At 62.3% G+C, this 10,294-nt stretch overlaps 1 protein-coding gene and 1 long non-coding RNA gene across 5 annotated transcripts in view; one reads left to right on the top strand and one right to left on the bottom strand.

Moving 5' to 3' along the window:
* The window catches only part of LOC115940753 (uncharacterized), a 10,101-nt gene extending 8,744 nt beyond the window's left edge, over nt 1-1,357 (top strand). Inside the window, exon 4 of the long non-coding RNA XR_014140844.1 lies at nt 755-1,357. This is a non-coding gene — a long non-coding RNA (uncharacterized LOC115940753). The remainder of the gene's footprint in view (nt 1-754) is intronic.
* The window catches only part of NDRG4 (NDRG family member 4), a 16,669-nt gene extending 7,058 nt beyond the window's left edge, over nt 1-9,611 (bottom strand). For 2 of the 4 annotated variants that reach the window (XM_006732801.3, XM_081806509.1), the window contains exons 1-7: nt 9,569-9,611; nt 2,163-2,268; nt 1,823-1,943; nt 1,668-1,730; nt 1,455-1,515; nt 293-379; nt 138-194 (exon numbers count right to left, since the gene is read on the bottom strand). In XM_006732801.3, the coding sequence (XP_006732864.2) occupies nt 138-194; nt 293-379; nt 1,455-1,515; nt 1,668-1,730; nt 1,823-1,905 (351 nt within the window). In that variant the 5' untranslated portion in view covers nt 1,906-1,943; nt 2,163-2,268; nt 9,569-9,611. Of the gene's footprint in view, nt 1-137; nt 195-292; nt 380-1,454; nt 1,516-1,667; nt 1,731-1,822; nt 1,944-2,162; nt 2,269-5,397; nt 5,551-9,568 lie in introns of those variants that run through there. The other 2 variants (XM_006732800.3, XM_006732798.3) reach the window with 1 other exon arrangement.
* Nucleotides 9,612-10,294: the final 683 nt, after the last annotated feature.

Below are 10,294 nucleotides of genomic sequence, written 5' to 3' on the forward strand. Positions count from 1 at the left end.
CTCCTCCTCCTGCCTGGCTGCGAGGGGGTACAAGTCCTGGGCTCCCCGGAGAGTGGGCGGAGCCCGGCCCTCTAGAGGCTCCCAAGACCCCCAGATCAGCCACCGGCGCTGCTCCCACGTGGGCCCCGCCCCCTTACCTGGCTGAAGAGGTGGGATAGCACCGTGTCAGGTAAAGTGCTGGTGAGGCCGGAGAGCTGTGGGCCAGGCCAGAGGCCAGCGTGAGTGCCGTCCCCCACCCTCACGCCCCCACACCAGCACCCCCAGCACCCCCGTCTAAGTGGACCACGCTCACCTTGGTGGCCGCCCAGTCGATCCAGCCTTTGCCATTGGGGTCAATGTTCATCAGCACCAGCCCCTCCACCAGGTCGGGGAAGATGAGCTGCGGGGCAAGGGAGACAGGGCTTGGGAGGCGGGAGGGTGTGTAGGGAGCCCCCCACCCCGCCTTCCCGCCGAGAACACGGGCTGTCGGGGGCCGGCCCTGCCTATCTCACAGGTGGCTGGGAGGGTCTGAGGAGAAGGACACGCTCTGCAAGGGCTTCAAGGAGCCGCAGACGACTCCAGCAGCCACAGCTGGACACCTGCCTGGGCTCCCCTTCCAGCAGCCCCTGCTCGCCCTCCTCCCCGCCTGGAACCTTGGGTGGTTCTCGGACTGATTTCGAATCTAGGCCTCTAGGACTGTTTTCCGCGGAGATGCTGCTGTGAAACTGAGGAGTAAACATCTTCAGTGAAACATTTTGCTTCTTTGTTTTCACAGAGACCTTTCCAGAGCCTGTGTTGTGTTCGACGGTAAAAGAGATTCGAATGATTTCTTCAGGGGAAAACGGTATAATCTACACAGGACACAGCCATCCTGTCAGGTTTTTCTGGGGGGACAGGGGATGATCAGCAGCTAACGAGTGGTTAAGTGCTAAAATCCACACTGCAGTTCGGAATGCTTGGCCTTTTCTTTCGGAAAAAAATATTTTAAAAGAAAAAAAAGGAAATATTTTGAATCCGGAAAATTAAACTTTTGTCTTCAGAGATGGAAAGCTTGTGGGCTCCTACCCAACGTGAGGTTTCTGAAATGCAACTTTTTTTAAACCTCCCAAACTTAACATAAGTGTAACTTTTGGTTAAGAAATGACTCACGTTTAAATATTACCCTGATCAGTGTATAAGTGACTAGAAGAATCCTTACTTAGCGGGTAGAGCAGTTCGTTGTAGAGTTTGTTGCTCACAGAAATGTGGGCTTTGGCTAATGGCTAAGCAAGTTATCGTTTATAGTCTTTTGAGGAAATGTATGGAAAAAGTAACTTTTTTTTTTTTTTAATTTCCTTGGGTGAAAAAAAAGCAAAGGGATTTTCTAAGTGAAGAGCAAGTTGGGAGGAGGGGAAGGAGCAGGAAGAAAGAGCAAATATTCCTGTGGCTGAAGGGAGCTGTGGGCCCTGGGAGGGGGTGGGAGGAGGGAGACTCACTGCAAACTTGGCCAGCACATAAGCTCCGGCTCCCACTCCGATGCCAATCACGTACTTGAACCTGGTGGAAAGCATGGCCGGTCACTCCAGGGCCAGGGCAGGCACTTCCCACGACCGCCCTCAGCTGGTGCCCGCTGGCTCTGCAGTGGCGGGGGGGCGGGGGGGGGACCCTCCGGCCCCCAGCCCAGGGACAGGGTCTGGGTGGGGACTCACCCGAAGTGCTGCACCACACTGGGGAGCATGGCGGCTAGCTGCTCCATGGAGGGGAACTGGTAACTGCAGGCAGAAGGGGAGGTCAGGGCCGGGTGCAGCCTGGGCCACAGAGCTGGGGAAATCTGGACGGGGCGGGGGGGCTCCCCGGTACCTACCCCTGGGGAAACTGCGACGCCCCCACCTGCTGACCAGGGGCGTCCACGTGGCACACCACGAAGTGCTTGGTGATCTCCTGCATGTCCTCGAAGTTGAAGAAGGTGTTGAAGCACAGCTTGTCTGCAAAGACACACGTGTCAGCTGTGTCTCAGCCAAGGGTGGGGAGGCCTGCGGGCCTGAGAGGGAGGGCAAGGTGGGCGTGATCAGCCTCATGGGCCAGCAGGGACACGGAGGCCCAAACGGCTGCGGTCACAGGCCTGAGCGTGAGTGGGGATCTGGGGGCCCTGTGGGGAAGGAAGGGAGGCCGAAGCAGGCAGGATGGGGCCGGGGTGCACTTACGATTGAGGCCCACGTCATGGTAGGTAAGGATGGCAGGGCGGTTCCCTTTGGGGGAGCCCCGGATCACGACGTGCAGCAGGCCGTAAGGTGTCTCAATGTCATGTTCCTGGAGGGGAGATAGCACGGGACGCTCTGGGCAGCCCTCGCTCCCGGCTGTGGGGCAGCCTGAGGGCTGCTGGGCCTGTGGTGGGGCCCCTACCTCCCAGCAGGGGGGCATCTTATTCTCACCTCCCCCCAGCAGCACCCCCCAGGAGAGCAGACCAGATGGAGCACCCCTTCCCAGAGGTGTCTGGCACCGGGCACCGTGCGCTGGCGTGCACAGGGAAGTCCGCTAACTGCCCAGGCCCTGCCGCTCTCAGCCCTGCAGGGTCCAGTGAAGCCCATTCTCTCCGAGTCACTGCAGCCCCTCCAGGACAGTGTGGCCACCCCAGCCTGAGTCCTGCCCTCGCCCTGTTCCTCCACTCAAAACCTTCAGGGCTGCTTTGCAGCCTGGCCTTGAATTTGCAGTCCCCACCCCCATGTCGGCCAAGCCCAGCCTCCAGCCCCCACGCCCGCCCCTGGTCCCCACCTCCACACTCTTGCTCCTGTAGTTCTTTCCGCCTTGAATGCCCCTCCCTGGGACCCCCAAGGCCTCCCTTCAGGCAGGGCATGGTTAGACCCCCACCCCCACCCCAAAGGCCTTCTGCAGTGACCACTCTGGAATCCTCCTGAGTTCACGCCCCTGGTTTTGTGGCCTGGGGCTGCTAGTCCTTCGAGAACAGGCGCTAGATGCTCTAGGAAGAGGCCAATGTGCTCAGGCATCCCTGAGCCTTGGGAAGGTGCCCTGGGGGCTGGTCCCTCTGCAAACTAGTCACTTTTGGCCACTCGATGGACAGACTCCAAGAGGGTCAGTCAGAGCTGAATTAACAGTCTTGCCCTGCACCACAGGGAACGCTGTGAGTTGGCTGTGTGAGTGGGAGATGGGGCTAAGGTCAAGGGCAGGACATGACTGGGCCCCCCCCCCGCCCAAATGTGTGCCAAGTGCCAAACATGTTATGCATGCATTTCCCCCCCTTTGCTCATGGAGGACACTTAGGTTCAGACAGAACCCAAGTTCCTGCTCCTGACAGAAGAGGGGGGACTCTGGAAGCAGGAGACAGCTTCCTGGGGTCTGGTCTTCTTGGGTCAGGGCTCAGAGGAACACTGTTCAGGCCTGTGTCTCCAGCGGGGAATGACAAGGTGGCGTCAACACCACAGCCAAAGGCCACACCCTGGGAGCCACAATTCTGCTGTGACGCCCTGTTAAGTAAACCCAATGTCCTCTAAGTGGGCCCAAGGCCACCCCAGCCTCCCCACATCCCAGGCCTGTCCTCCCTCAGGGCCATCAAAACAAGGAACACTTCCTCCTCACTGACGGCTGACCAGCCACTTTCCATGTGTCTCATTTTCTTCTCACAGGAATCCAAGCTCCAAAGGAGCAAACTGAGGTTGGGAAAGGAGAAATGACTTGCCCAAGGTCAAATCCAGAGAGGGCTAAACAGGCCTTGCCAGGTGCCAGCCTCAGAGGCCAGGGATGTGTCCTGAAGGCTCCACCCCACAGATTTCCAAGCAGGCAGCTCTCCACAGCTGGGGGGGCCATGCGGCATCCTCCACCAGCCCCCACACTACTCTCGGCTCTGGAGGGCAGGGGTTGGGGGGCAGGAGGGGCGCCCATTGCACAAGAGCTGCAATGCGCTTCCCGCGGCGTGAAGGGCGGTTCTCGGCAGGGCTCAGCGCTAGCCCCGCCGGGTGCGAGTCAGGGCCCAGGGCGGCAGTCTTCTACCCACACACCTCCACCACCGTGGCTGTGCGTGAGGGGGGGGGGTCTACCCCCTCCTAGCCCTGCTGTGACCGCGGCGTCACCATCAGCAGCCCCTGGGCCGCGGGACTCAGGCACAGTGCTCGCCGTCCCCCCGCGCCCCAAAGGCTCCGCTGCCCGCGGCGGGATGGGCTGTTGAGGGCAATGGCCCAGTTGCTGGTCCCGCGCGGCCCAATGACTTGGCTGAACCGCCTCCCCCACCCACCCAGGAGCTCTGACCCAGCTCAGCCAGATAGGAGCCGAGTGTCCCCGGCCCTCGGGGTGCAGCACAAGAGGGGCGACCCAAGGGCCGCAGGCCGAAGCACTCTGAGCCCCCAGCCCCCAGGACCGAGCGCTCCCATTGGCTCCTGGTGACGTCAGAGCCCCAGCCTCCAGGTGGGCGCCGGCACTGCCGCAGCGAGGGAGGGGGCTCTGACGTCCTCTCTCGGCCGGTAGGTCTCCCCTCGCCCGTGACCTTGAGAGTTGGGGCGGGGGGGGGCGCTCCCAGCTGGGTTTCAGCGCGCGGGAGGGGGTGAGGGGCTGGAGGGGGCCAGCTAGTACCATTCATTCCATCAACCACATCAGCAATTCGGCCGACCGGGACTGCACCCGGGGTAGGCGCTGACGTCGCTGCCGGGGTACGGGGTGGCCCGGGGGGTCTGTGTCCCGGGGGGTCTGTGCCCTGGCAGGGCAGGCCGGGCGTGGGGGTGGAGGAGGACATGTGCCCCTGGCTGCTCCCTCTTTGAGGAAGAACAGCACCCCTGGGCACTGCTGCCCGGGCCCGACCCCCCCGCAGGATCAGGGCTACAGCGTTGCCCTTCCCCACCCACTAAATAAGACGCTGAGACGCCCTCCTCGTCCCCTCCCCTGCAGGGACCTCAGCCTGAAGGGCGGGTTAGCACCCCGCCCAGACCTCCCCGCCTCAGCCGGACTAGCACTGCAGCTCCCTGGGGACCGCGGCGGGGCTGCAAGCATCTCCTAAGGAAGGAAGCGGCTGTCCTTCCGTTCTCACTCCGGTGCAGCCGCCCAAACGACCAGGACAACCCTCGCAGGGTCAGGAAGGTAGACGGCCCGACACGTGCAGGGAACGGAGCCCCCCCCAGGGCTGAGGTGGTCACAGGCGCGCGGCCGACGCCAGCCGGGCACTTGCCAGGCCAAGGGCACACTGTCAGTGGGAGGCCACCCAGGCTTGCAGACAGGTCACGCAGCGCGTTCCACTTTCTGCGGATCTCATCCCTTCCCCACAGGCCCTGACTAGCGGCGAAGCCCCAGCCGCCGCTGCAGGCCAGGGGCACCAGGGACACAAGGACACAGGGACGCACAAGGTGAGGCGACCGAAAGCAGCTCCGCCACCAGACAGAGGCAGAGGGCTGTCCCTTCCTCCCTGCCCACCTGGCCGCCCCCAGAGCCCTCACTCACCCCATCCCAGCACTCCGGCATCTTGCCCAGCGAGAAGGCGATCCGCCTCTACCAGGCAGGGCAAACAAAGGCCTGAGTCACCAGGGTCCGGGGGGGTGGGCAGCGCGAGGGGGAGACGGCGGCGCTGTGATGGGGCGCCGCTCCCGGGCCACTTATATGCGGAGCCCGGCGGCCCAGGCCGGCCCCGCCTCCCTGCGGGGTTTCTGCGCAGCCACTCGCTCTCCCCGAGCCCCCGCTTCCAGATTGGCGGGTGGGAGACGAACCTGGCTCTCATTGGCTTCTGAGTCCCCCCGCCCCCCACTCCCCACCCCCGGCAACACAGCATCCTTGCTGGTCCCCAGGCCCTGCATCCCGGCCGCCCCAGCACACAGGCACACCCCCGCGACAGCCGCAGCTGCACGCGGGGCCTGGGAAGCCCAGACAAGAAGCTCCCCATACGGGTGTGACCTGTGTCAGGTACGCAGGGGCCGCTCACGGACACGCACACCGGCACGCCCCAGACGGGCTCAGCCCTTGACCCCCTCCCTGGGAAGCAGGGAGGGCCTGAGAGGGCCCGAAGCCCAGCCTCCACCTCAGGAAGGTCTGGATCACTTAACCTTGAAGGGATGGGGGAGTGACTGTCTGGGGCAACCTTCTGTCCTGACCCTGTTCCAGGGACTGCTCCTTCTCCACTCTCCAGGGCCTCCCCTAGGGCAGCCCCCACTCCACCCACAGGCGTGCCCGGAGCCTGCCCACGGCGCTAAAATGGGGGCTCTGGTGGCAGGGGGCCTGGGCCGAAGGCAGGGCCAGCGGTACCGTGGGGCACACACACCAGCTGTGCCCTCCCCACCCCCATCCTACAGCAAGCGCCGGAGGCCACCAAGGCAGAGGAGGAACGGGAGTCAGCCTGCCAGAGCGGACGTGCCCACCTCCTGCAGACCCCCGCCCCCCCAGCTCTCTGTCCTGGGACCAGCCAGTGTGGGGGGCAGGATGCACGGGCCACCGCAGGCCCCATGCCCTGTCCTCCTGAATGGCAAGGACTTGTGCGGGGAGACGGCTAGAGACCCACAAGCAGAGTAAACTGGGAAGGAGGAGGCAGAGGAGAGGAGAGGAGAGGAAATAGGTCAGGGAGGGGAGCCCAGGAGGGAGTCCAAGGATTGAGGGAAGCAGGAGCAACTCAGGAGGGTGCTGGGCGCCTGTGTCCCCATTCTGTCTCTCCCAGGAAGGAACACGCCACTCGGGCCCCCCTGTCCCACCAGCCCTGCATGCTGGCTGGCAGCCCTGGGGGGAGGGGGTCACCACCCCATCTCCGGGTGCCCAGGGACCTGGTCAACACCTGCCATGTGTGCTATTCCCAGCCACGTCCTCCGCCTGGGGGGCACCGACAACTTGCCCTGCCCCATCTGTGACCTCTGGCTCTGGGGGCCCAGCACTCTGTGCTCCCCTGGGGCAGCCAGGGTGCAGAACGGGGTGTCACCCTGCCCCTCACAGACTGGCCATGCTCCCTGTTGCCCACAGCCACTTTGGTACAGCCTGGCTCCTGCCCTATGCACTTACTCCTCCTACCTGCTCCCCAAAGGGGGCAGGGGCTGTCCTCCCACTCTTCCCGCCGCGAACCCCCTGCTCTTCCACGGTCACCATCCAACCTTATGCTCAGTCCAACCTCTGACCTCTGAGGGGCTCTGCCACCTTTGGGCCCCGGGGAGAAGCTAACCCTGGATACTGCCCACTCCCAGCCACGGCCCCCATTTCTGCTCAGCTCACTGGCTTCAAATCCACAGACCCGAGTTCAAGTCCCTGCTCCCCCACCCACTAGCCCAGTAACCCCGGGTAAGGCTTTGTAATTTCTCTGGCCCTCAGCCTCCTCAACCGTAACACAGGAGTTGGGCCTTCCTGAGAGTTGCTATGAAGACAAGACAGACCTCCGTGACGGAGCTCCAGACCCGACCTCATGGCTGCCCAGGCCCTGACGGGAGAAACGGGGCAATCTGTGCGTCTCTCCACACTGTTGGTCCCTTCCCTGGATTGTGGCCAGACGAGGCAGGCTCAGGTCCTGCCGGCCAAACCGTGGGCCCAGTCCCATCTCTGCCACTTCTCCGCTGTGTGACCCTGGGCAAGTCAGTCAACCTCTCTGGGCCTCCACATCTGTAAATGGGAGGACAGCTGTGTCATCGGCGTACGTAGCTGCAAGGGTAACACAGAGGCCTCACACCTATGGAAAAGGATGAGAAAACTAAAGCACAGAGAAGTAACTGTCCCTCTCAGCTAGTAAACACGGAGCTTACCAGCACCTTAGCACGCTGGGCCTGAGGGCACGTTATCAAGAGGAACAAATGCTTATTAGCTTATCTGCCACTTGCCAGCCTCTTTCAAATGCCTTCCACACGTTACCTTATTTTATCCTCTTAACATCCACTTTACAGACGAGGAAAATGAAGCACAGAGAGGTTCTGTCACCTGCCCAACATCACACAGGACCAGGAACCACACACAGGCCACCTGCCCCTGACTCCACGCTCGGGTGCCCACAGTCACAGGGAGCTCGGGATCTGAGGGCTGGGCCTTGGGCATCACTCCCAACCCTACAAACACCCGGGGAGGTGCGAGCTCTCTGTCCTCACTGTACAAATAAGGTAGTGACATGTGCTGGTGGTCACGTGGCCCACAGGTGGCAGGGACGGGCCCTAGACCCAGGTCTGTCGGGCTCTTGTTTGTCTTGCCTCCCCGACTGGCTGGGTCCACTGAGGCAAGGAAGGAAAGGGGAGAAAATCCCTGCCAGGCCTTGGCCCAGGTAAGGGTCATGCATCCTCTCAGCTGCTTTTCTAGAGAAAAAAAAAAAGGGCAGCAGCCTCTGGGAGGCGTAAGAGGAGGAGAGGGGCAGGTGCCTTGTAATACGTGCTGCCCTTCCCCAAAGGGTCCCGCCCCAACCCTGGGCTAGGCCCGGCCCACCGGCCCAGGGGCAAAGGACCCCAGGACTCCCCTCGCCCCTTTCATCCCCCCAGGTGTGTTCTGGGGGCCTGGCAGTCGGCACCGTTGGTCTGGCAGGTCCCACCTGGTGTCAGGCAGGGGCTGGCTGCTCTGGGATTTTATTTCTCCAGCCCCCTCCTGGGGCAAAGGGGCCGTCTGTCCATACGTTCCTGTCCTCCTTTGAGCTGCGAGGACGAGAAGGCCCCCTTGAGGGGCCCGCACTGATCCCTAGCTGGGCCTGGGCCATCTCCCGGGCACGTCCCTCCTCTCCCTCCGCCTGGGCTCCTGTTTGTTCCCCAGACCCCGTGGTGTCCTCAGCTCCAGAGCCCTCTGTGTTTGGAACCGGTGCTCCCAGGGGAGCGGGGTACATGCACATGAGCTACTCCAAAGCCTCCTCCGGTCGCCTTGAAGGGACACGTGACCCAGGGCCTGATGCACAGGCCTGGGATCCGGGTCCCTGCTGCAGCCTGCAGGCCACCCCACCTCTCGCATCTCGCTCCCCTGGCATCCAGACCGGGAGGTTGGGGCGGTCACGCGGCTCCGAGACGGAACCAAATCAAATGGAAGGCAGGCCCAGGCGGGGCATTCCAGCTAGCCAGGAGGAAGGCCCTAGAAGGGTCTGCTTTTGTTCAGCAGCTTTTGATGGCCAGCAAGGCTCTGGAACCCCGCCGAGGTTCCCCACTGTGTCTGCCCTCAGATGTTTTCTGAGGCCCGCATGTAAAGGGCCACGATGGGGCTCAGAGGGAAGAAATGGCTGGTCAAGTGAGCGAACTCACCAGGGCAGAGGAATAAACACAAAGAACAAGTTCGATTTTCACAGGGAACCTGGCATCAAACTAAAGAGGACACAGTTGTCCCGGTGACAGTTTCCGTGGAAACGGGAGCTATTTCAGAGCGCCAACCTCACTGGAGATTTTCCTCATTGGAGGAAAGTGCTGATTCAGATGACAGCATCCCAGCTCCATCTTCGCTTCCCCCAGGCCTCACCCCTGCTTCAGTCCCATTCAGGGAAGCAGCGGCATGTCTCCACTGAGCAGGGGGCAGGGAAAGCTGCGCTGAATGGGGCGGGGGGAGGGGGGGTCCTGGAGGCTGCGAGGTGCCTGCACAGAAGGGTCATGACCCTCCTCTGGGATGAGGCTGGGCAAGGTCAGGGGCCGGGACAAGGTCAGGGGCAGGGGGCTGGCAGTCCCCTACCTTGGGGGGTTGAGCTGAGACTGAGACCTACCTTCCAGTTTGTGTCCACGGCCAAGAGGAAGGTGTCAGAGTTCTCCTGCGGGAAGGCAAACACAGGGGCAGCATGTTAGGCCCTGGCTGGCCCAGGGGGCTCCGGGGGGCTCAGCCTGGAGCAGACTCACTTGCTGTGCTCCCCAATCCATCTTAATATTAACAAAGGTGACCCAGGGCTTCCCAGGCAGTGGGTTAGTTAGGTGCCTGATGGATAAGCCTACAAGTAGTTACTCGTATCAATCTTACCTAAAATTTAAAATGGGAAGATGTCCATCTTAGAGGTGGGAAGGGTGAGGCTTAGAGAGGCTGAGTCCCATGGCTAGAAAGTGGTGGGATCTCTGAAGCCAAATCCTTCCCGTGGGTTACTTTGCCCTGCCGACAGACACGCGCGCGCGCTCGCTCGCTCTCTCTCTCTCAAGGTCAGGCCGCTGGGGCACCCCTGCGGTGGAGGCTGGGGAAGGAGGGCAGAGGTAGGCAGGACAACCACCCCACAGTAGGATGGGGAAGCGGGGACCCACGCAGCGAGGGAGGAACTTGGGGCTTTTCCAAGCTGCACAAAGGCTCTGTCTGGATCTGTTGCTGCTCCCGCCTTTCCAGACCTGCCTGCTTTGTGCTCTCCAAGCACAGAGGTCCCCTGCTTTCAGGTTCACTGACACTGAACCGTGGGAGTCGCTGGTGCCCATCCTTCCCGCTGGGCTGCAAGTGCGGGGGGGGGGGGGGGGGG

This window comes from Leptonychotes weddellii, chromosome 16 (genome assembly GCF_054177405.1).
Source record: "Leptonychotes weddellii isolate Sample4059 chromosome 16, ASM5417740v2, whole genome shotgun sequence".
Taxonomy (NCBI): Eukaryota; Metazoa; Chordata; class Mammalia; order Carnivora; family Phocidae; genus Leptonychotes; species Leptonychotes weddellii.